Source organism: Podarcis muralis, chromosome 3, assembly GCF_964188315.1.
Source record: "Podarcis muralis chromosome 3, rPodMur119.hap1.1, whole genome shotgun sequence".
In the NCBI taxonomy this organism is placed as follows: domain Eukaryota; kingdom Metazoa; phylum Chordata; class Lepidosauria; order Squamata; family Lacertidae; genus Podarcis; species Podarcis muralis.
Window position 1 is genome coordinate 79525460 of NC_135657.1, and position 25704 is coordinate 79551163.

General features: G+C 44.7%; 1 protein-coding gene across 1 annotated transcript; it reads right to left on the reverse strand.

Annotated features, from left to right (window-relative positions):
• Nucleotides 1-1362: 1362 nt before the first annotated feature.
• HTR1E (5-hydroxytryptamine receptor 1E) lies at nucleotides 1363-24662 on the reverse strand. Its single transcript, XM_028722917.2, has 2 exons — nucleotides 24341-24662; nucleotides 1363-2978 (listed from the first exon to the last, which is right to left on the reverse strand). The coding sequence occupies exon 2, from the start codon at nucleotides 2802-2804 to the stop codon at nucleotides 1710-1712; it is 1095 nt and encodes a 364-aa protein (XP_028578750.1). The 5' UTR covers nucleotides 2805-2978; nucleotides 24341-24662; the 3' UTR covers nucleotides 1363-1709.
• Nucleotides 24663-25704: the final 1042 nt, after the last annotated feature.

The window sequence follows — 25704 nt, forward strand, 5'->3', positions numbered from 1 at the left end:
ATAGAAGACATTGTTAAGGTGAAACCTACCTATCATTACATAATCCAATGCATATTGAATTAGAAGTAACTCCCACTGTGTTGAATGAGGCTTACTGGCAGGTAACATGCTTGGTTTGGAGCCTCATGGGCCAGGGGGAACTCACCTGTTTCGTTTCTGCTTGTTATGCGCCCAATTATGTGTATCTCTTCAAAGGCGTGTCTCTTTAAATTCTAGGATTAAATTATTTCCCCCAGCTTGTTATGGCCTTATTGGATTTAGTGGGACCATTATTAGGCTTTTGGGACCTGCGGGGTAGAGACAGACTTATTTATTTGCTTCTTATTATACTGATGCCCCAACTTTCCTCCAAAGAACTCAAGGCTGCATTCATGCTTCTTCTCTTCCCCCATTGTATTCTCGCAACAACCCTGTGAGGTCTCAGCTGAGAGACGGCGACTAGCCCTAGGTTACCCAGTCAACTTCATGACTGAGTGGCGATTTGGACCCTGGTCTTTGAGGTCCTAAGCCACTAATATCCTTTCACCTTACTTCACATTCTTGAAAAAAAGATGTGGAAGTGAACAGCCTGGGGTGGAGGGGCTACTCTAGAAGCTTTTTAGGTTTCTTGTGAACAGTTCTGCATAGCACCTGCAAGACTAACCAATTTCGGCTGCAATCTTGTACCTGCTCATCAGGCCCTTCATATACAGAAGGATTTATTTCTGTGTAGGCAGGGCTTTTCTCTGCTGGAACTCGCCTGAACTAAGTTCCGGTACCTCTCAGGTAGGTGCCATTGGCATTCTAAGAGAACAAGCGAGGCATTCATGGTGAGTGTTGGCACCTCTTTTTCTAGAAAAATAGCACTGCATGTGGAAATGTTAATCAATGTACAGTTATCGTGTCCTAAAACTCTCTCCTGCCTGTGTAAAGTTTGGTCACATGGTTGGGGCCAAGAGGGAGAGAGGGGTCAAAGAGGAAGAGGAGGGCTAAGGGCCCCCCAAAACCTGGAGCCAGTCCTGACAGGAAGTTCCATTGCACAGGTGAAAGTTTTTGCACGAAGAGGCTGGCTGCTTTCGATATGACCACATACACAGCATGCCTGTCTGTATAGTTACAATTTTTGAAAGAAATTATAAGGTATTCTCTCTCATAGGCACAGCTGTGCTTTAGAAGTGGGTTCACTCCCATCCCCTATGGCATGTCAGCCAATGTTTACAGGGAGAGGCACCAGATCACATTCAGGCTAGACTAGTTTGAGCAACAACAAGGAGTGGGTCTGTGTACTAGGCCCTCTGTTGTAAATAACGGCTGCTATGCTGAAGTGTCAGTGTGCCTGGGAAGGGGGATAGGGCTATTCATTTATCAGAAGTGGCAGCAATACAACTTTTGAACGGGGCTCTTTATTTTGCATGTGTCGTCTTAAAATAAGAGAGTGGGGGGGGGGAGAGGCCTGTGTAATTAAATGTATTTCAGACTCATAGTATAGAAACTCATATACTCATGGTACAGAGAGGTAGAAAACAGCAGTACAGATTTACAAGCTAAGGAGCAATTAAGTTAAAAAGACAAGCAAAACAAAGCCCTTTTTTATGAGCAAAAAACCTCCAAACGAAGCTAATAAATAAATAAACTCAAACAGGTTTCCAGTTTCAGATATCCCCTCCCTCCCTCCCCCACAGCTCATATTTAAGGCCAATAAGTCACATGGTAGCTGTCCACAATCATTTTTAAGAGTGTTCCCAGCATCTAATGAGTTTTTTAAAGGCAAGTTTAAAATCTTCATTAAAACTAGTGTACAAGAGAGGATTGATAAGAGAATTCACATAACCCAGCCACGTCAGAAAGTGAGCCACTTCCGCCGATACGGTGCTAAGCTGAAGGCCCACAGCGAGCTCCTTGATAAAAAATGGCAGCCAAGACAAAATGAAGGCGCCTAAAATGAGGCCCAGGATGCGTGCAGCCTTTCGCTCCCTCACACTGGAAATCTGTTGACGGTCTCCAACCAAATCCAGGTCGTTGTCAAAGGGGGAGGTCCTCACCGAAGCATGCATCCTATCAAATTCCGTGGTGGGGTCTGATGTGGAGAAGTCTGAGACGCAGAAGGTCTGCGTGAGCTTGCAACTCGCAAATGAGTTTTGGCTGTCGGTGCTCCTGCTGCTGAGGTGCCGGCTCGACCCTCGTTTTTGGTAAAGGCTCTTTGCCGCATGGTAGATTCTGTAATAGAGAATCAATATGAGGGTCAAAGGGATATAAAAGGCCCCAAACGTGGAGTAAATGGTGTAGATGACGTGGTTGTGTTGAATCTGACACTCGCTGGAATTGGTGTCGGCGCTGTGGTTTCTCCAAAACAAAGGAGGCATGGAGATGCACGTGGATATTGTCCACACTGTGCCAATCATAACTCCAGCTCTCTTGGCTGTCCTCTTCCTGGCGTACTCGATCGCATTTGTAATCGCCCAGTATCGATCCAGCGCGATGACGCAAAGGTGAAGGATCGAGCACGTGCAACAGGTCATGTCTATGCTCAGCCATATCTCGCACAGGAAGTATCCCAAAGTCCACCTTTCCATCACGATGTATGTGATACTCAAGGGCATGACCAAAACGGCGACAAGCAGGTCCGTAACAGCCAGCGAGCAGATCAAGTAGTTGGCAGGCTGGTGCAGCTTCTTCGTCAGGCAGATTGCCGAAATGACGGAAGAGTTCAGCAGCATTGTCAAGGTTGTAATTATGGACAGAGACACGGTAATAAGCATGTTTTCGGTGATGGTTTTGGATCGGACAGCCACGTCGGCTTCTGGTGTGAAGTTGGTGTGATTCATCTTTTCAGACCAATACAAACTGTTCAGTGCCTCCTAGGTCCTGGCAGTGCCAAGCTTTAAAGTTCCTCCATTCTGGAAGATCACTAAGGATACTTCGGAGTTGGAATACGAAATCCTAATGTCACATTTCCCCTCAGATCCAGTTTGCTTTCCCCTCCAGTTTGCTGCTTGCTCCTGGAAGATAAAAGGATGTTTCTTAATAGCAGATCTTCCAAATTTATTGGTTTATTTATAAAGTATTAAAGACGGCTTTTCTTTATTTGTTTTAAAGAATACCCAAAGCAGCAAAAAAAGATTCTTTTTTTTAAAAAAATGCAATATTTGAAACAAGATACGAATTGAACACCCAGACTAAATTATGAAACAACCAAAGACCTCCTTAGCGACCCACTGCAGAAGGCTTTGTGGAATAGAAAGGATTGCTTAGGCACCTACAATTAAGGAGTGATGTAAACAGGTGGAATTCTGTAAGTAGCACATTTCACAACCGGGGTGCCACAACAGAAAAGGCACTGCTTCACGCATCTGCAGAACAAACTTCGCATGATGACAAACCCTTAATAGGGATTCCAAAAATAATAAAATAAAATAAAAATGGGAAGCTTCTCCTAAGAACTTTAGGTTGTGTTAGAGATTTCTGTAAGTAAGTTCTGTCTCAGATAAATCTGATGTTTAATACATTCATAGCAGAGTCAAATCTGAACTTTATTCTTCACGGCTACACAAAATTTGTGGTAATACAAGCAAATTAATCGACTTACTTCAAGTGGTATCTTCAAGAGGTAAAATGTTTCAGAAAAGCCATACTGAAGCTAATGCATGCTAGCTTTTCATAACATATTTTCACATTTAGGTGTCAATCTTTTGAACAGTCTAAAAATACAGACTTTATAATAAGATGCTGTCAAGCAAAGGCTTAATGATTTTTCACCTAAAAAATAAAATTTTGTGTACACAGCCCGTTCCTGTTTTCAGAGCTTATGCGGTGTGCTCTAATTATTGTGAACATGCCATGTATCCCACTGAATAAGTCTTTGCAACACACACAGCCATACGACTTTGCTGCTTTCCTTGTTGGATGCAGACCACTGCTGTGAGAGTTCACTAACAAGCACTAAAGCTTTAATCGTGTTTTTAGAACCATTCTTTCACTCACTATTAGTCTTTGTACATGACTTTGGATGATCATTTGTAACAAGATGTTTGGACTTTCAGCTTCTTTATAGCTTGAGATATAGGAACCTGGTGGGCTGAAAGAGAAATGAAAGGCCACCTTGTGGAGAGTCTCATTTATGTTAGAAAGGTCTTCCTGATGTCAAGTCAGGATTTCCTTTCTTGTAATTTGAATATGGCTATATTATTATATTAATAACAACATGCTTCCTGTGAAGGAAATAATTATATCAGGCTTTGCACAACTGTGTGCTTAGGGGGTGGAGTTACGAAGACAGGCAGCTCCTGAAGGCCAAAAAGCACAATGAGGCCAGGACGCATCACCTGACTTGCTCTGGCCTATAGCTGCTAGGAGATTTCATTGATGGTCAGGCAGACCCTCAGTGCCTTCCTTTGGCCTGAGTTAGATATCGGTGGTGCATGGACTGAATTTCCACCTGACAACTCCTAGGCTCTGGGGTCAGGGCACGCCCAAGTCCTGAAACATGGCAATATTTCTATAGGTTGTGGATTCAGATATTCCCCCAAAGAAAGGTTCCATGCAACAAGCATTCAAAGCAAAATGGAGGCAAACCACAAGAACTCCCCAAGGAGCATCCTGTTAAAAAAACAGAAGCCTCTGAGATTCACTGAAGTTCAGCACATTTGGAATGGTTCTGCTTTTTCCCCAGGGAAGCACTGTCTTTAGGAAACATCACATTTTATAAATAAAAGGGATAAATTGCCTTTGACCAAGTGTGGGAATGTCTGAAATGTGCAGAGGGTCAGACCTTAAATCAGAGAGTTGCTTGTAGTCTAGGTAAAAAAGGTAAAGGTACCCCTGCCCGTACGGGCCAGTCTTGACAGACTCTAGGGTTGTGCGCCCATCTCACTCAAGAGGCCGGGGGCCAGCGCTGTCCGGAGACACTTCCGGGTCACGTGGCCAGCGTGACATCGCTGCTCTGGCAAGCCAGAGCCGCACACGGAAACGCCATCTACCTTCCCGCTATTTATCTACTTGCACCCGGAGGTGCTTTCGAACTGCTAGGTTGGCAGGCGCTAGGACCGAACAACGGGAGCGCACCCCGCTGCGGGGATTCGAACCACCGACCTTTCGATCAGCAAGCCCTAGGCGCTGAGGCTTTTACCCACAGCGCCACCCGCGTCCCAACACACAAACCAGGAAGCACTGAATTTTGTTCATTATAAGGAGTCAAACACAAAATGGAACATGTAGTGTACTTTAATTAATAGTTCTTCCTAAAGAAAAGCAATACGGCTTTCTTCCCTGCAAATGTTCTAGAACCCTACTATTTTGTATTTTACAACAGTATATTGGAATTTACACTTCCAAGGGGTTAGTTCCCGTCCTAAGGAACATATTCTGGTCACATGGTGCCATATTTCACAGGAAGAACAGCAGGCAAAACTGCTTAATTTTCTGTGACTCACCAGTGATAGGCTGCAGGAATCTTTTTAAAAGGTGGGACCTCAGTCTTCCAAATTAGTCATTAATTGTGTTTTTTCTCTATACACTGATAGAATGGGATTGTGCCTCTGAACAGGTGCAGAGTGCTTTTCGTCTACATATGAGTTGTTAGAACAACACTTATATATCTGGGGTCATGGGAAAAGGCTTCCAGCTCAGAGGGCATAGATTCCCAGCACTGAATATTTTACACATTGAGCACTACTGAGATCTGGAAAAGGAAAACAAGGTTGCCTGATGGTCACACATCATTCCTCTGTGTGTTTTATGTAATTGATATAGGTGAACCATTCCAGCTGGTAGGCTAATATGGATCTTGTATAGACAACTGAATATATTACTTACGTGCCCACTTTTCTAAGCATTTGCTTTAAACATGTAATTCTGGATTTTTAGGAGGAAAGCAAGTATCACATGAGTTATGCAGCTGCGCTTTTAAGTTCAGGGTCTTTTTAAAACACAAAATGACAGTGCAGGGGCCTAATTCAGACAGGGAGTCTAGTGTGGGTGGCTAGATGGGGTTTAATCATTTGTACCCTGCTATGATCCCAATCTGGATTGCTTTCCCACACCTGCAATCTGCATTGGGGGGAAAATCTCATTTACTTGAATGCCACCCTCTTCACCCCACATTAGGAACTCCTAGTCTGGACCGGGTCCCCACAGTGACAATGTTTTTTTTTTAAAAAAAGCATGCATTTGAAGGCACAGCTAACATAATGTTTAGTTACTCTTTGTAAACCAATTTGAGATCTTTTTTTTTTTTTACAGTTTTGTGAAATAAATAAAAAGAGGTACGGGTCTTCTCTTGTGTTCTTCAAATTGGACTTTCCTGCATTGCTCCCCTACAGATGTTGTTGAACTACAACTCCCATCACCCCGACCATTGACCACAATGGGCTGGGGTTGATGGGAGTTGTAGTCCCCAAACCTGAAGGCCACCAGATTGCGGGTGGCTGGTTCAGATATTGATTTGGGTTGCTCTCCATGGTCCTGAACTACTTGATCTTGTAACAAACTCCTTTTTAATGTGGATTTTCTCAAGTTCTTTAATTGGCTATGGGTTGTGCTAAGTAGCTCCTTGTGTGCTTCCACAATGGGACTTCTACCCTTCTTCTTCCCCTGTGCAGCCCCTACATCTGTTCTGGGGGTTCCACCAAACCTCTAGAGCAGATTTGAGGATCACATGAGGCATGAATGTGGAGAGGACAGGACAGAAGTTCTGTTGTGCAAACAGAAGTCTTTTCACTTACACTTATTACTTAGGTGAATACCATCTATGTTTCTCAGACAAATTTCTAAACAATAAAGTTCCTAAACAAATTTCCCATGCTCTGTCTCCCACACTATTTAAATCTCATGATTAAAAATCTTGCTGCTGTCTGTTCTTATAAAATCTATACAGGGTGACCCATATTTTGAATAAAATCAAAGAACTGAATGAGAAGTATGCAGTAAATGAGGCAAAAAATAAAGGAATTGGAACCAACTTCTGCCTCGTCCCTTGAAGCTATTGAAAACAGTAGCATTATAATTATTTAAATACTCAGATCTAGAGCTCTATGAGTTCTATTGCACACAAACACACAGAGTCTCATTCATAGAAAACCTTCCACACTTATTTCTGACATATTCAGCTTTGAGGGAAATAATGCTAGCTGAATTAACCCAGAGCTAATTGTACCAAATTAGTTCAAGGTCCCCAGGCATACACTGTTTATCATTAGTCAATATTTACATCTTGGTTTTGACTTGTCTGTTAAAAGGGGTCTTCTGGCTTCTGCTTTCTAGATGTATTGATTTTATTTACAACATGTTATTCTGTCTTTCAAAAAAGAACCAAGTCAAGACAGCTTGATTCGTGAACTGAATCCTTGCTTGTTGCATCGGAATGTGATATTGTGTGGCAAAAATTAGCATGAGCAGCCCAAAAGCTGAGGAGGAGGAGGTGGGAGGTGGGATACCCCAGACAGTATTAGCAGCTGTGCAATGTACATGCAGAGATTCTGCACTTTCTATTGTATGCACTACCAAATCAATGCCTGGCACTGTCATGTATGACATCACTGATCAGCTGATTGAGGGTTAGGTGGGGGTCTTCTTCCTATCTCCCTTCCCAGCAGGAATTCAGCTCTCACAAAGTGCTAACTATAAGATGTGTGGCAGGAAACCATTAAAAAACATTCACTGTGGTTATGTTTCCTAGCAGCTTAAATGACTCTTAAAAATAGACATATTGATATACAAAGACATCAATCAATAGTTATGAGCTATGATTGTTAAATGGAATGTCCACATTCAAACCTCTGTGTAGTAAGTGCTGAGGCAAATGACCGGGTGGTGGTGGCAGCCATAATTTTTATGCCCTGTTTGTGAGCTCTCAGGAGGACCATACCTCAGTGATAAATCAAATGCATTGCATAGAGAAGGTTCTTCCAGTTAAGGACCAGTCAAGGACCTCTGCTTGAGACTGTGGAGAGCACTGACAATCGGTGTTGACCAGGCTTGGGAACCTTTTGAGAACCAAGGACTACATTACTCAGGCAGAAAGCTGTCAGAGACTATGTTCCAGTAGCGGGCAGGCCCAGATCCACACTGTCACATGCCCTAAACACCCACACCCACACACCCCTGTTTCCCATGGAACTAGATTGTTGTTGTTTAGTCGTTTAGTCGTGTCCGACTCTTCGTGACCCCATGGACCAGAGCACGCCAGGCACTCCTGTCTTCCACCGCCTCCCGCAGTTTGGTCAGGCTCATGTTTGTAGCTTCGAGAACACTATCCAGCCATCTCATCCTCTGTCGTCCCCTTCTCCTTGTGCCCTCCATCTTTCCCAACATCAGGGTCTTTTCCAGGGAGTCTTCTCTTCTCATGAGGTGGCCAAAGTATTGGAGCCTCAACTTCACGATCTGTCCTTCCAGTGAGCACTCAGGTCTGATTTCCTTAAGAATGGATGCGTTTGATCTTCTTGCAGTCCATGGGACTCTCAAGAGTCTCCTCCAGCACCATAATTCAAAAGCATCAATTCTTCGGCGATCAGCCTTCTTTATGGTCCAGCTCTCACTTCCATACATCACTAATGGAACTAGATACATACATTTAATTCTTAGTCATTCCACTGAAGCGTCCCCTTCCATTTTCTGCACTGACTGTTTCCCCGCCAAAAAAACTTGTTAAAAAAGCAAAAAACCCTCTCCAACAGCCTTTATTTGTCCTGACTGTGCAAAAGGGAGACAGAACTCAGTAATCAAACCAGAGAGGACAAATAACGAAAAAACTCAGCTGAACTGTAAGCTCTGCCTTACACAACCCCAAATTTCAGATTGCAGTTGCACCCCCAAAACTGTATGCACACATTTAAAGAACAAACAAAAAAGCATGGATGACTTTTTGCATATTTGCAAGGAAAGCAAGTTTACTTCTCAGCTGAGATATTTTCAACTCTGCTTTCACAATATTGCAGCATGTCTTCCTACAGAGGCAATTTTGAAACCTTGAGGATGGTTGTTTTTTAAATATATATATTAATGCATTAATGTAACCCACTTTGGGAAGGCTATAGTCCTTAGAAATTTTGGGAAAGAATAAATATATACCTAAAAGCTATTTGCCCGAGAATAAGCCTTGTGGAATTTGGGACTTACTTCCGAGTGAACATGCCTAGGATCGTGCTATTAATCACCATCAAACTGAATGGGGCAATGGCCTTTCTTTGGATTTGATTTAGACTCTAAATGGCTCAAGCTTAAGCTAGGAGATGGGATCTCTGTATGTCAAGAATCTATTTTGAATGCCTTGGAAGATGTGAACCAGTAAGAAACCCCCTCTGAAGTTTCACAGAGGACATCTTTGGACCACCCCAGAATATCTACAGCCAACCTCTTCCACCAAACATTGTTTCAGCATTGGCAATTCTCTCTTCAGAAATTAATGACTGTACTCAGAGAAATGGCACGGATGGGCAGAACAGCATAAAATTAAGACAAGCAGAAACTGTCGCCTCAAACTGAGTTCAAATAGCAGGCCTGAAGCAGCGAGATTGGGGTGGGGGGATAAAGAGTTTATACATTTCTTCTTCCACTTTCTCTTGTTACAGCAAATTTCAGTGCAAGAGCGCTCACAGCCAGCACAGATCAATGAGGAGGCTTGTCGGTAAGATGGCACAATCTGTACAGACACTTTTCCTAGAAGTGCTTAATTTTTTGAAAAGCACAGCAACCTTTAGCCACAACCACCTCTAGCAAGTTAAACATTATGAATCATCCTTTTAATATGGTGCAAACAAGCAAATAAATCACGGGCATGGTCTTTACAGCCGAAAGCAACTTGCTGCAATAATAAGTCCTTCTGGAAACAGTTAATCTTCCAAGCTGCAGGGTCCACTTTGTCAACCATACAGTTCCCAAATATCAGCTTACCTGAGCCTTCACTGTGGAGGCTGAGCTAAAAGTTGTGTGTGTGTTAGTTAAAATGAAGGAAGTGAAGAAGAAAGATTAACTGTGTCCACAATGGCTTAAATGGCCATTAAAGGAGGAGCATACGTGTGACAGCTATGAATAGGGCTGATGCAAAAATGTAGGTACGTCCAACAGACATAACATGTTGGCGGAGGGATAAGTGTGAAATAGGTAACACTCTTCCCAACCCAACACCTCTTGGTGCAGTTTTCTTGGGGGGGGGGGGGGGAGGAAAAGGAAACAAACAATCCAGGCCCCAGTCTGCTTCTGTTATTAAAAAATTATAACTACCCTATTCAAAGATCAGAAGCTTGTTGTTTTCTTTCAGTAAAAAGAAAGAGAACTGGATAAGCTGGGACTATGGCTGTGTACACACCTGAGTGTTGACGCACAAATGGGTTACACAGATCCCATTTTTCCATGTGTGCTTTCATGCACATCCATCCGCACATAAACACTGAACTCTGTCTCAATCTTGTCCATCCATGCTGATAGGAGGCACGTGAGAGGATGTATCTGTACTGTGTACTGTTGTCCCCATCCCTAAATTAGAACTCCTTAACCTACCTTGATTCCCAGAAACCTAAGGTCCATCACAGGCACAAATTTGTTTATCTGTGTGCGCAGCTATTTTCTTTAAAAAATGTTTGACACACAAGTCTTCTGCTCCAAGTTGGGGGGGGGGGTTAAAAATGTGTGTGTCCTGCTCAGCCTGGCCAGTAGCCCAACCTTCCTGAGTACCGGAACTTCTGAGATCTACCGTGTGTGCGCGCATGTGTGCCCACAACTACTGTCCCGAATCCAATAATCTTCCTTGATATGCCACATCACTTCAGCCCTCTTCTGTATATTATGAGCCCCCTCTTTTTTTAGTCAAAATTTGCTTAGACATGCTAAATGTCATCTCCAAGAATGCAGAAACTGTGCAAGTCCCTTTTCGCACCAGTCAAAGAAGGCCAAAGAGTAGGTTGTTTGTAGGACAGTGACTCTGTGCCCCAAGGAAAAGCAAGTTGTCTTATTAGTGCTGGATACATGCTGCACATGGGGCTTGTGGGGGCTAGTGAATCACATCTCTCAAGGAACTGTGAAATGTCACAGGAACATGTGCTTTGAAACTAAACCTCACACTCTGGCCTTAAAATAAGACTCGAGTTCTCTCAATGACCAAGTTCCCAAGGACCCACCCTCCCCAATTTTGCCTAGCAAACCGTTCTGCATTCTCGGGTCAAAAATGTCAGGCGACCTTACATCAGTCTTATCACTACACCTTGTCTCATTTGCTCTATTGAGGCAGGATCTGCTAGAGTTGACAGAAGGATGCAACTAACCTTACCTCAGCCCGGGATGTATGGGCACCCAACATGTGAAAGAAAGGCGAATTCCATGCTACGAATGAATTGGAAATAAAATTGCTAATATCTAAATGCTGTTGTACAAAGCGATGATGCAACCACACTTGGAATATTGTGTACTGTTCTGGTCCCCTCACCTCAAAAATATACCGTATTTTTTGCACCACAACACTCACTTTTTTCCTCCTAAAAAGTAAGGGGAAATGTCTGTGCGTGTTATGGGGGGAATGCCTACGGGTGGCATGCCTATGGATTTTCCTCCTCTAAAAACTACGTGCGTGTTATGGTCGAGTGCGTGTTATAGAGCAAAAAATACGGTATATAGCAGGGGTCTGCAACCTTTAAGACAAAAAGAGCCACTTGGACCTGTTTCCGAAGGGAAAAAAAACTGGGAGCCGCAAAACCATTGCGACATTTAAAACAAATATATCTCCGGAGCCGCGATCTGACAGCGGGCGGGAAGGTGACATCGGGATGGTGCGTGACTAACTCACGCACTGCCCCCATGCAACGTCACAGCCAGTACAGCGGCTGCCACAGTGGGGAGTGTCGGGGCGCACAATGCGCCTCCTCCCCTCGCTAGTATCTGCCCCGGAGCCGCGGCAAAGGTGTAAAAGAGCCACATGCGGCTCCGGAGCCGCAGGTTGCAGACCCCTGGTATATAGTGTAGAGCCGGAAAAGGTTCAGAAAAGGGCAATGGGATGGAGCAACTCCTCTATGAGGAAAAGTTACATTTTCTTACATATATATCATAATGTTTGGGTCAACCAGGAATTTTGGTAAGGCGGGTGGGTTTGGAAAACTATACCTCAACTAGCTTTGGGTAGTTGGAAAAAGTGATCTTAGTGTTTGTGAGGGCAGAGAGCACAGTTTAATGTGAAATTTAAGTTTTGTATTTTTAAAAAAGTTATTTGCAGGATTGCGGACAGTAAGAATTCAACGTAGTCCAATGTATAATCCAATCCTCTACCCATCTACCTAGATGTTAAGCCTCATTAAGTACAATGGGACATTGAAATAGATGGATCTGTCCATTCCGGTTCTCTCAGCTTCCTATTCTTAAATTCAGTTTTCCACGTTACTTTGAAAATTTGCAGGCATTTTAGTGTGAATTTCCTGTAATAAACAATTTTTTTCATGCAGTTTTGACTAATGTACATATTTTTGCAATCAATTTCCGCTGATATAATGCATTTTGTGTTTTATACTAATGAATATATTCATTTTTAATGCAGATTTTCCCTTAATACATGCATCTCTGTCAACACTGGTTGGAGGACTGCATTGAAAAATTCAGAGAAGTGTGAACTTCAAATGATGGCTTTATTTTGGTACTCAAATTGTTTAATAAAATGTGAATTACCTGTAAGTAGGTTCACCTTTAAATGTGAACTGAATTTCTTCTCTATCTCTACTGTCACATTAGTCCTAGGTGAGTATAGTACTGCAGCCTAAAGATGTTTTATTAAATGGATTCTTGTTCGTTTCCTGGCAGTGGACAATTATTTCCTCAATGAATATAAAAATCTGAATGTGCTGCCTTCCTGCATTGCATTGTTTCCTTACCTTCATTAAACTTCTTTTTAAAATCTTTAGAAAGGGCTTTCACTAGGGATGCTATAACAAGACCATCTTTGTATTAGCTGACTCAGAAACAGAAGAAAAGGCAGGCTCTTCAGCATGGTGTGTGTTTTGCCTCTCTAGTGCCTCAGAGGCCTTCTGCAATTCAGCCAAGTGTGGAAAGGTATTCATAGCAGGACTCCCAGACCAGACTTTCAGCTATTAAGCCTGCTTTCTTTCATTGTCAGCAAAATACACATTCTCAAGGATTGCACAATAAGTATGAAAAATGGAGAACCAACCTTGTATGACCCTCTGGGCAAGCTGGTGTTGAACTCCAACTCCCAACAGCCCCAGATAGCATGCCAATGGTCAAGCATGATGGGAGGTGGAGTCCAACAACATCTGGAGGGCCTCCTGAGTTAACACATGTATGCCAGATGTTTCTCCTGAGAAATCACCATCTCAAGTCACTGCTGCTTTCACCAACTGGTGAGCTCTCCTTACCCCTGATGGACTCTTTCAGACCCAACTGAAAGAGCCCTCCTTACCCCTGACTGACTCTTTCAGACCCATACTATCTGCTCTGGCCTTGATGATATCAACTAGGCCAAGCTTCTTCAACCTCAGCCCTCCAGATGTTTTGAGACTACAATTCCCATATCCCTGACCACTGGTCTTGCTAGCTAGGGATCATGGGAGTTGTAGGCCAAAAACATCTGAAGGGCCGAGGTTGAGGAAGCCTGAACTAGACCCCAACTAGCACAAGTGACAAGAAACCAACAGATTCCAAACAGGCCTCAGAAGGTTGAGGCTCCACTCTGTAAGGTCAACAAGCTCTGGCTATGTTGAAGCCACTTCCAGGAAATGTCAGGTCACCAGGCTATTTCTCAGGGACTCCCAGGGCCTGTTTCTGAACTGTGGTCAGCCTGTTCCCATCCCAGCTGGTTATTATAAGAACCTTATAACCCTAACAATTTGGAGCCCAAGTTTGTTCTTCCCTCCTTTGGCTCCATGCTAGACATGGATTCTATCGCTCAGTAATAGCCCCTGAATTTCAACTAATATTGAGGAGATACACAGTGGGGAAGACTTCTTTCAGTGAAATATAGAAAAATTATCGATTGCATGAGTTAAATTAATTAGTTCTCCTGAGAATGCAAACTTCACCTTTGTGTCACAGAGTATCCACAACATATTGTGTAATCGAGCTCTTAAAAAAAGAAAGAAAAAGCAATGCCAGAACAAGAGAAATACTTAAAGGCAGCTAAGGCTAACATTGTGAGTGGTGGAATTGTTCAGACGGTGAATGGATGAAAAAATGAATACCTCTTCTTCCTTGAATGAAAAGTTCTTGCCCCTGAGACCTTCTTTTTAACACCAGTGCTCGCCTCAGTTATATACTTCTTCAATAATATTGCTGCCTTGAAAAAGGTTACACTAATGCCATCATTTCCTCATAGTGATGTGACAAAGTAAAGAAAATTGTCTTGTTGCCTTGAGGCTTTTTGTATTTCAGGTTGTCAGACTCTGGATGATGTTTCACACAGATTTCAGCAGCTGGAGATTCCTAATAATAAGCTCAAGTTACTAAATGTCAGCCCCTTTCTCTCTGCGTGTGATTTAGCAGGGAGAGGAAGGGGAAGAAACATTCCACAGGAGGAAAGTATCGTGACAGCTGACACTTAAATCTTCTGTTTAGACAGTCAAATTGAAGCGTGCTGAGTGGCCTTCAGTGTTGAATTTTAAGCAACATGGTAGCCGATGAGGACTATAATTTCCATCACTGTAGGCTATAATTTTAGGGACGCGGGTGGCGCTGTGGGTAAAAGCCTCAGCGCCTAGGGCTTGCCGATCGAAAGGTCGGCGGTTTGAATCCCCGCGGTGGGGTGCGCTCCCGTTGCTCAGTCCCAGCGCCTGCCAACCTAGCAGTTCGAAAGCACCCCCGGGTGCAAGTAGATAAATAGGGACCGCTTTCTAGCGGGAAGGTAAACGGCGTTTCCGTGTGCGGCTCTGGCTCGCCAGAGCAGCGATGTCACACTGACCACGTGACCCGGAAGTGTCTCCGGACAGCACTGGCCCCCGGCCTCTTGAGTGAGATGGGCGCACAACCCCAGAGTCTGGCAAGACTGGCCCGTATGGGCAGGGGTACCTTTACCTTTACCTTTAGGCTATAATTCCCGTTATCCTTGACCATTTGCCATGATGGATGGAATTGAAATCCAACAACATCTGGAGATACACCTGGGTAGCCAAAAGAAAATGATTTGGATGAGAATTTCCCCCAGTTATTTTGTGTGGAACCATGGCTGAGGGGGGGGGGGAATAATTTCCACACTGTAGACATTAATAACATGAAGCTTTTGGGGACTGGATGAGAAATGGGGGAGGGAAGGAATAAAAGATGGTCCTCCATGTTCCTGTTTTTAATGCTTTAAATAAATAAATAAACTGAATCACTAAACCAAAGTACCAGGGCAGAGCAATCTGAACTCCTGATCCATCACGCTGCAGTGGGTTTGGATGGGGTGGTTCTGCCAGACTCCACCATCAGGGCACACTGCTGGTGGCATTGAAGTCCCACCAGTGACAAGCACCTCATTGCACCTGCCCAAATGGGAGGCAGGTGGCGGTTGCATCCAGTGAGGTTCCCCCTTACAGCAACCAGTGGGAAACCCAGAAATGGGATGTTGAGTGTGTGTGTGTGTGTGTCAGGAAGGCAGTGTAACACTGTCATCCAATGGATCTGATCTGGTCTTCTTTGCTGCACCAACCTGAGAGCCCGCACAATGAATGGATATTTCCCCCTGCCCCCCTCAACATCCGCCCTGAGTGGCACGAACACTGGGGCTGTGGAAGTGAGACCCCATCAACTCCAGCCACTGCCAGCCAGGGGTTTGATTTTGGTAGTCTAGAAGAAGACCCTCTATCTCCAAGCAAAGTCTAATGGTCAAAACACCTTGAGTATTCCACTGCTTTCAAACACCAGCTTATAGCATAGGAAAGGGAAAGGGAACATAAGACAGTAACGATAGTAAAGCAGCAAGCAGCAAGAGAGAAAGGGTTAGTTGAAGTAAAGAGGTAAAGGGGTTAAAAAGCATATTTCAATGGTTCTGAATTCTTTGCATAGCAAAAAGGGCTTGAGCCCTGACACTTATACCAAGGGATGCATGCTAAGTCAGTGAGTCTGCTCATTGATCTGAAGGCTTTTCACAAACTAGGACATTCATGAGATATGATTGCCATAATTCCTTTGACTTGGCTACCTTCCATGTTCTCTAGGATTCCAAAGTGGGAGCTGGCCACACTGCCAACATGGTTGGATCCTAGCAGTCTGTATATATATCTGTTTCATTTCCTTTGTGGGCCGGCGTCTGTCACTAAACAGTCAAAGCTTCCTCTGCCTTCACCCCTCATATCCTGCTAGTTAATTGTGGTACCACCTCTTACACGTCAGGGAACCACTCTGAAGAAATGTCCCCATTTTCTGCCAAAGTAGCCTGCAGAGGTGGTAATTGGTATCCCTCCTGCAGCCATTACAATAATTAGCAGGCAGAGCAGAAATCTCAAATTAGCAAAGTTTATCTAAACAGCTTCTTGTAAGCCTTTTGTCTTGCACCTTTTATGAGGACTTGCCAGTAATCCACTAGCTCATGTCTTCAGGGCAGTGGACATCACAGGAGCCAACTCCTAGGGGCTGAGGTCCCTTTGGGCCCTCCAATATAATATTTGAGGGGGCTACCCTCCTCCCAAATTGATGGGCATTGCCATTCAAATGGTGTGCATGTACCGCATCATATGATTGGTTATGTGGTGCGGGGCTTGCCTGCATCTCCCCAATATTTTATTCAAATTTGCATCTCTGGTAGGCACTATTTGCCAAATGCGAACAATGTCTGCATGAAAGGTTGGGGTTATCAGGTAGTTCACTCCTTCTGTTTCTGATGCCTAAAGGATGCTTGTAGCTAGAGCTGCTCCTGGGAACATCATTGATGTTATCTTGGGCTCATTAAAATTGTGGAACAAAGACTACTAAAATGGCTATAATATACAAGTCTGTTGGACCTTGCACTTAGGTAGCTACTTTATACCAAGTAAGACCAACAATTCAACTACTTCAGTGCTGTCTAAACTGATTGGCAACAGTTCTTCAGGTATGAGACACAAAATTTCTCCCAGCCCTGTCTGGAGATCTGGCCCTTCTTATTTAGTAGTGCAAGGGAATCTTTAGTCTCTGGGCCATTGCGGCAGCCTTTGGCTATGTGCAATAAAACTGACTGAGAGACAGTCTCCGGGCCTAATCTGATCTACCTGCCTTTCCCATTTGGCCTGTGAGGCTGTTCTGGCCAAGCCAGGCTCACCTGCCCAACACCTGAAGTCAGGTGTGGAGCAGGTAAAGATGTGGGTGGACCAAAGTAGGGTTTGCAGGCACTGCCAATCAAGCAAGGAAGCAAGGAAGGAAATCTACAACTCTCTTGCTTCAACAGTTCCATGGGCCACCAGTCTGTTTCTGGACACAATTCAAAGTGCTGGTTATGACCTATAAAGCTCTACATAGCTTATGTCTGAGCTCTCTGAAAGATTATATTCCCTCGTATGAACCTGCCCAGATTCTGAAATCTTCAGAGGAGGCCCTTCTCTTGGTTCCACCACCCTCACAGGCATGCTTCATAGGGATGTGGGAGAGGGCCTTTTCTGTGGCTGCCCCCAGACTTCAGAACTCCCTCCCTAGAGAAGCTAGACTGGTCCCCCCAAATCTGGGACCATCACTGAAAAATAGGGACACTAGGAGGATCTGTAGTGCCTAGGTTGCCAACATCCTGGTGATTCCACCCCCCACCCACCAAATGAGCCATTTTCCATCCAAGAAAACAAAATTGGATTTAATTATTTTAAAACCTTCACTGTCATGCTATTAAGATACAATTGTTGTCATGTTGATTTATAATCTCTTGAAAGCCTTCAGGTTGCCAAGGCAATAGTAGCTCACATTCCCACTGAAGTTCAGTGTTCTCCTACGAGTGATGATGCCTTTTGTGTCACAGGAGTTCAGTGAAGATCTAATGATTTCAGATGAATGGACCCCCCCCAACTCTTTACATAGAATCATAGAATTGGAAGGGATCCAACGTTCATCTAGTCCAACCCTCCTGCAATGCAGGAATCTCAGCTAAAGCATCCAGGACAGACATGTGGATCTTTTGCTTAATCAGTCAATTAATGTGTCCATTTCAAAGAAAAAGCAGCCGCAAACCACCCTTCATGCTGCAGAATATTAATAGGCCTTGTAGGAGGGTGAACTTGCTCTTCTCTGGTCCTCCAGCCTTAGAATAACCTTGCATTGCTCAAGAAACCACCACCATGGTTGCTTCTGCCAGTTCTGTGAGCTCACCATGTCTTGGGCTTGGTTTGTCCTCACAGGCCCTGAGGATCCCTAATAGGTACCGCTGCAAATCTGGGGTGGGGAGCAAGGGAGGTGACAAGGTGATGGTGGTATCAAAATGCATCCTGCCCTGGCAATGGAGCAGCAGGGACCAAATCGCAAGGGATGCTGGCAGCCCCATGTTGGCACTTTAAAGTATTGAGTTTGGAAATGGTTCATTTCTCCCTTCTCCGCCATTGATATTCTTGTTTCACCAAGCAGGTTTAGAGAATTAGTTTGAAACAGGGCTTATTGACACCTCAGTTTGCCCCCACTGCTATCCCCTGGGGAAACCAGATTTTTAGCACTGAATCGGATCAAACAACAATTGGGTTTTACACAGATTGCCAATTTATCGCTAAAGAGCAGGTTTTACAGGGGAAAAAGGTGGGACAAAGGCAAAACTGCTTGGCAAAACCTGTGCATGGAGAGTGCAGAACAAGCAGAAAACTTTCTAGGCATGGGACAAGTATGGACAAGCCCCTGGCAGTCATTTAATCTGTATTTTATGGCTTTATGATATTTTAATTACTTTTTTGTACATAGCTTTTTTAAATAAAATGACTCAGTGGTTTATAATTATTCATTTAAACAAACTAATTAATATTTGTTGTGCCACTGCTGTTAACAAAGGCTACATTTAATGACTGAAGTATTAAAACCACCAACTAATACAACAGTTACTTTTGTAAACTGCCCTAAGCCGAGTTTTCACTTTTGAATACTCAAAAGTGGGACAGAAGTATTACAATAGTATTGAATTATTATAAAAGTACTGAATAATCCGAGTAAAGATGCTAGAATCGTGAGCCATACCAACTTATGGTCAAATAGTATGTGTCAAATAGAAGACATGAGACGCCCAACCTAAACTGGGGTCGCAGCAAGGGAGAAAGAGTTAAAGTCACCTGTCCTGTATAATATGAGAGCCAGTGTGGTGTAGTGGTTAAGAGCGGTAGACTTGTAATCTGGTGAACCGCGTTCGCTTCCCCGCTCCTCCACATGCAGCTGCTGGGTGACCTTGGGCTAGTCACACTTCTCTGAAGTCTCTCAGCCTCACTCACCTCACAGAGTGTTTCTTGTGGGGGAGGAAGGGAAAGGAGATTGTTAGCCGCTTTGAGACTCCTTCGGGTAGTGATAAAGCGGGATATCAAATCCAATCTCTTCTCCTGTATAATACAGGATTGTCCTTATTTCAATGTAAAATGTTACATCATTTACAGAAACAGTTTTGTCCTGTATTTAAGGTCTTCTCTCTCTCCCTCTTCCTCCTTCCCTCTCCCCCGCCCTCTCTCTGCTAAATTAGGCATCCTCTCCAAATGCATGTGTTTGAAAGGGTGTGTCAATGGTCATGCATTTAAGATCTGGATAACAGAATTACAAATCCATGTGTATGCATGTGCATGTGTGCATGCGTGACAAATTCTAGAGGGCCATTCTGTTCGGCTGCAATAGATTGCAATGGATTGCTTTGAAGTTACTTCAGCACCAGATGAAAAAAAATCGCCTCCCAACAGCCCCCACACTGTCTTGTACAGAACAATGGTGGCAACCCTATCAGGGACCAAATCCAGTTTACGTTCCTATGCTTGCAGCTCACTTAAAAAAAAATAAAAAATTGTGCTAACTGCATGGCTAGCTTGGCAATTACTTATTTGGCTTGTGTGCAGAACTGAGAGTTCTTGGACCTTACTTCCTGAACTAAAAGACCCCCCCTTCATATATATAGTTATCTTTTACACTGTTTCAAAGTATATTGAACCACCAGACCCATCAAGGGACCCTATTTCCAGGGACAATCCCGGATTTACAGAAGCTGTCCCAGTTTCTGATTTGACCCTGGAATAGAATGTCCTGCTTTTCCTTAGGACATCCCTATTTTCATTGGAGAAATGTTGGAGGGTATGGAAGATATAGAATATTAAGATGCAGCAAGAGCATTTCGGATTTTCCTCGGTGCTTAGTATTCTGCTCTTTGTCTATGAAAAACTGTAGTTGTTTTCCAAGGAGCTGTTTTGTAAGTGCTTACATTGTTTTTTCGAGGACAAAAGAAACCTCTACGAAGCTAATGCAACACTCAGTGTGAAAGGTAGAAGACTTTGAGAAATGAATAGGCACAAAACAACTACATCTGTAACATGTGGGATGGTGAAAGTAATACTTGGAAGTGCCTGCAAGAAGAATTTACCACTGGGGAACTTTTAAAATGGCCGGGTAATTCCACACGTTCATTGAGACGAATGCAGAATATCTTACGATGCTGAAGAAATCATACTTACTGAAACTAAATTGATGGGATTTACTTGATGAAAATAGGTCCTTTAAAAAGTGGGGGGAATCACACCTCAAGTTCTCCTCTAGTTTAAAAGCTGTAAGTTTACTTTGCCTTGACATCTTCAGGGAGAGCTGAACGCATATTATGAAGCTCCCCCACCCCAGGAAAATAAAACAGATGGAAATGCATGCAGCTTACTCTGGGAGTTATTACACCGTGTGGATGAAAGAGCAGCGAGGTATGTAGCTGCCAGTGATAAAATGATTTTTAAAAGCGCTGCTGCTTCTGGTGGTAAATAAATTAGAACCCATTGCACAGCTGATGGTTTAGAAATATCTTCATAGTCTCCAGCAGAGAGGCTTCTTATGATATTTTATGTTTAGAAGACATTTATATTTTTTTTAAAAAACTTTGTCTGCTCACTAATTCTGCAGCTGCCATCATTGGCATAATTTTTACCCAGAGTCTCTTGTTTATGTGTCATGCCTCTGCCTATACAGACAGCAGGACACTGAAGATTAACATGTGGCAGAAGGTTTTATAGATTAGAAGTCTTCGTGATCAGAAATTGGAAATGTTCCCTTCAGCTGGCACTCATGCACACACACACACACACACACACCTCTCTCTCTCTCTCTCTATATATATATATACCGGTATATTAACTCTTACAGAGTAACAGCACAGTCCTAAACATGTCTAGTCATAAGTAAATCCCACTGTGCTCAGTAGGGGCCTACACCCAGGTAACTGAGATTAGGACTGCAGCCTTAGTTATGTAGCATCAGCAGACTAGGCAAGACTCTGGCGTCTCCACTAATTAAGGTGAAGTTTGGGCTGAAAAGAGTGACTTCTTCCTCCACCCCATGCAGCTCTGCAGTGCAATGAATGAAACTACCATCTGCAAAACACTAGAACCACCTTCTCAGCATCCATAACCTTAAAGCTGAATGCCTGCCTGCTGCCTCGCTTGGCTAAGGCTGGAACCCTGCCAACACCCACACTGCAGAAGTGCTCCTTGGAGAAGCTGAGGAGTGCCTGAATGTTCTTGCTGACAGCTTAGTCCCTAGTGGTGACGACAGTCAGACTTTCATGTTCTGTCCATGGGAAACCAAACTACCAGCATCTATTGGCCAGGAATGGTGGGCTAGAATGCCCTTAAGAAGTACTGCACATTCACAGGGGACGGTTTCTAGGTAGTGACCTGTATGGTTGATCCCGGCAGCCTTTTTGTGGTATGATACAGGAACATTTCCAAATGCATGCTTCATACTGACAAAGTTAGAAATCAACCTAAATTCAATGATATGCTTCACTTTGCCAACCTGGAAGAAATCCTGAATGCTACCTTGCTCAATCCTTGGCACAGAAGCAGGAGCATCTTGGCCCCAAACCAGTTGTTGCCACGTGCCATAATGAGTGGAACTATAAGGGGAGCTGTATCTTAATCTTCTTCTTCAAAAAAGACACCTCTGGACAGGGCCTGCATGAACATCTGAATATAGATGTACATCTATCTGCACATTTCAGTCTGCAACAGTTACACATGTTGCTGGAATAGGGTGAATTCACATAAGCAAGTGTGGTTAGAGTATCACACAAGGGCTTGGCGTGCTCTTGTGGAAGTCCTTCCTTCAGTCATGAAGCTCACTAGCTGACCACTGGGCCAGTCATTCTTTCAAAGACCAGCCAACCTTGCAGAGTTGTTGTGAAGAAGACAGTACACACACTTATTTGGGCTTCTTGGAGCAAAGTGGGGTATCAACATAAACATATATAAAATAAATACATTCCTAGTGATTTATCAGAGGTTTGTGTAAGGATTTTCTGAATCCTGGTATCCCATGTCCCAGTTCAATGCTATTAACCACTACACCACATTGCTTCTCCCAAAGGAACATAGGACACTGCCCTACACATGGGTCTATCCAACTCAGTACTGTTTTCACTGATTGGCATCAACTTTCCAGGATTTCAGAATGGAGCACTCCCAGTTCTACTTCAGATTGAACCTGGGACCTTCTGCACACAATGAGATGCTCTACCACTTAACTAGGGCAAATCTGATATTCACACCTCACAATCCTGAGGCATTTCCTCAGATTCCAGTGGGACTTCCTGCAGGTACAGTTTGCCTTCCTAGTTAGATGGACCGCTGCACAATAGGATGAGGGAGGCACTCTACGCAAACAGTGATGCTGATTGATTTGTACACAAAGCAAGTCATGTCCAAGGAGATATTTGAAAGAACAACAGAAGTTGGGAAGAGACCTGTGCTGGTGCTTCAATGTAATCTATAAACTGCCCCCCTCCTTCATCAATAGGTGAAAGAAACTTTGAAGAAGTCCCACTGGCTCCTCCACGGTGGCCTAACTCTCTTCTGGCAATATCTAAAGGAGGTGACGGATGCTCCACTCTCGACTAGGCACTTTGTAGCATTGCTGGCTGAAACTGACAAGATATTGCTTTTGATTGCTTCCTGGCCCAGTGACTCAGCTGTGAGAACACAGAGGAGCCTATCCCCCACCCCCACCCCCTCCCCCGATTTGTATTATGTTCAGCTTCCTTTTGGCCAGAAAGATAATAAATCCCCGTCTACATTGAATGACGTTTCCCTGTTACATACAGCGAACACAATCCCCAATCACAGAATTTAACGATGACAACAACCATGACAGTGAAGTGGTACATTTAGGTCATCTTAAACTCTGGACTTAAAAGTCTTTGAACCCTCCTGCTCAATCCTCTTTCCAAAGTAATTATGCATAACTACACTGACTTCAAAACTGTGGTACAGTAATATGCCAGCCCTGCTGGGTTTGGAGGTGCTCTTGCTCATTTCACTGCATGGGAGCCCAAGTCCTTCCTTTAATGGCCACACTAGCTCAGTGAATCATGGAGCTGGAAGAGACCTTGGGAGGCCATCCAGCCCAACCCCAGGGCTCATCTGCAATGCAGGATGCAGCCGCCCGCAGCATCTCTGAGAGCTAGTTTTCTAGCCCCTCTTTAAATACCTTTGGGAGGAAGGGCGGGATAGCAATTTAACATAAATAAACAAATACAATACTGAAGGGATGCCTACCACCTTCCAACGCAGCCTGGCCCATGGTCAAACGTCTTAGGAAGCTTCCCCTATTGCTGAGAGCCAAAATTTGGCTGCCCTGCCTGCCTGCTTCTGCAGAACCGTTTCCTCCACTTCCACGGGCTCTTCCCCTTTCCTGCTTTAGAAAGGTCGCTTTTCTGAATTGCAGCCACCAACTGCGGAGCCTGTGGCCCGGCAGAGGATGGTGGACTGGCCAATGGTCAGGAATGATGGGAACTGGAGCCCAGCAACATGTGGAGTCCAGCAACACAGCTTCCCCCAGCCCTCATGCACACATGAGAGCCAAGGGCCAACTAAAAATAAAAATATCTGCACATGCTCCAAGTCAGGGGAAGCAACGGATCTCGGAGGACGGGAAACCTCGGCCAAAGTCAGAAATCCCTCGATTGGGTCGGGAACTTGTATGACAGGATGAGGCACACGTTCTGGACAGCCAGTGTGTACGGGGTCGAAAGCACTTCGCGCCCCCTCATCAATGAACACTATACTGTATTGCAGAAAGAGGAGAGGGGCTGGGATTGAATTTGAACCGCGAGCCGGGGTGGGGGGGGGTGGGGACGGCTGCTTAGCTCATAGCTCCCGCAACCCGATCCTATGCATGCTCCCCCCCCCCCATTTGCTTGCTTGGGACAGACTCCGGGTGAGAGCGCCTTGAGGACTAGCGCCTTCGAGGACCACTCCCCAAGTCGCCTCCTCCTCCCTCGCCCTCGGCTTATGCCACTCACCTTGGGAAGTCCGCCTTTGGCACTCTGGGCGCTCCGGGTGGCGACGGGACCCGGGAGCCGGAGCGCAGCTGGAAAGTCACCTCCTCCTCGCCATCCTCGCTTTCAGATCCCCATTTGCCGCCGCCGCCTCCAGGACCCGTCCAGGGCGCGGAGCCCGCCTCCGCCTGTTGCGGGCAGCCTTTCGAAATCCGCTTTGGATCGGGGAGAAGAGAGACAGGGTAGAGCGGGGCGCTGCGAGGCGAGAGTGAAAACCTGGCGCGGGATCAGCCGACGGAGAAGGAACGGGAGGCGGAGTAAGAAGTAGCCGGCGAGGCAGGTGCGGGGTCGCAGGAGGAGGACGGAGAAGACGCTCCTCGCTCCGCGGATTCCTCCGCCTTGGGCTGTTTTATATGGCCAGGGAAAACTCTGCTCTGGAAAGTCTGGGCCAGTTGCAGCCGGCGGGCGCTAGGGGGCAGCACTTTCCACCGAATGCCGCCGCAGACAGGAAGACTGGACGGTATGGCTCATTTCATCTGCGGGGTATGATTGGGGACCCCCTCCAGAAGACCTCGTAAGCGGAGTGGAGCTCACCTGGCTCTGAAGTCCATGGCAGCGCTTCCTGTGGTGTCAACTGATCAGGACTGCTGCCCCACGTTACTCCTGTGCCGTGAACTGCCTTGGATTTGAGCGAAGGGGGATGCGGAGGAGGCCCCTCCTATGCCACGTGTTGATCGGGTCTGTCCTCTGCTAGAAGCTAGAACACATTCAAATTGCATAAATATTTACCACTTTACGGTTAGTTCCCTCCTTCCCCTGCAAAAGCAGGTTTGGCAACTGTGCGTTACTCTACGTCTTTAAAGGAAATTAGATGTTCGATGTTCTCTCTCTCGCTCTCTGCCTTCCCTATGCCTATAAATTGACGGGGGGGGGGAGAGCTGCATTGCCTATCATGTGCGTCTGATTTAAAAACTGCTCTCTTCCATTTGCTGCCTCACCTTATCAACATTCACAGGTGATGGATTCCAGACTAGACAACATTTATAGCAGCATGGAACACTCACAGTGCCGTGCTGGGTGCAAATAGTCCCCTTGCAAATTTGGATCCTTATGCTTTTTCATTATTGCCTCAATGGCGAACTCCAGTTCCAAAATGCAAAATCATTTTGAACCCATAGTCTCCAAAACAATCCCTCAGAGTCATTATCCTTGGGGCAAGAATGCTAACAAAAGCAAAGGTACAGAACATGTGACATCTACCCAATAATGACCATAAATTTCTCAGTTCCATGCCAAAATGCCAGAGGTACAGAATGCAGATTCTATTATGCCCTAACAATCTGGCTCCAATCACATGGAGGTAGTGAATAATAATAATAATAATAATG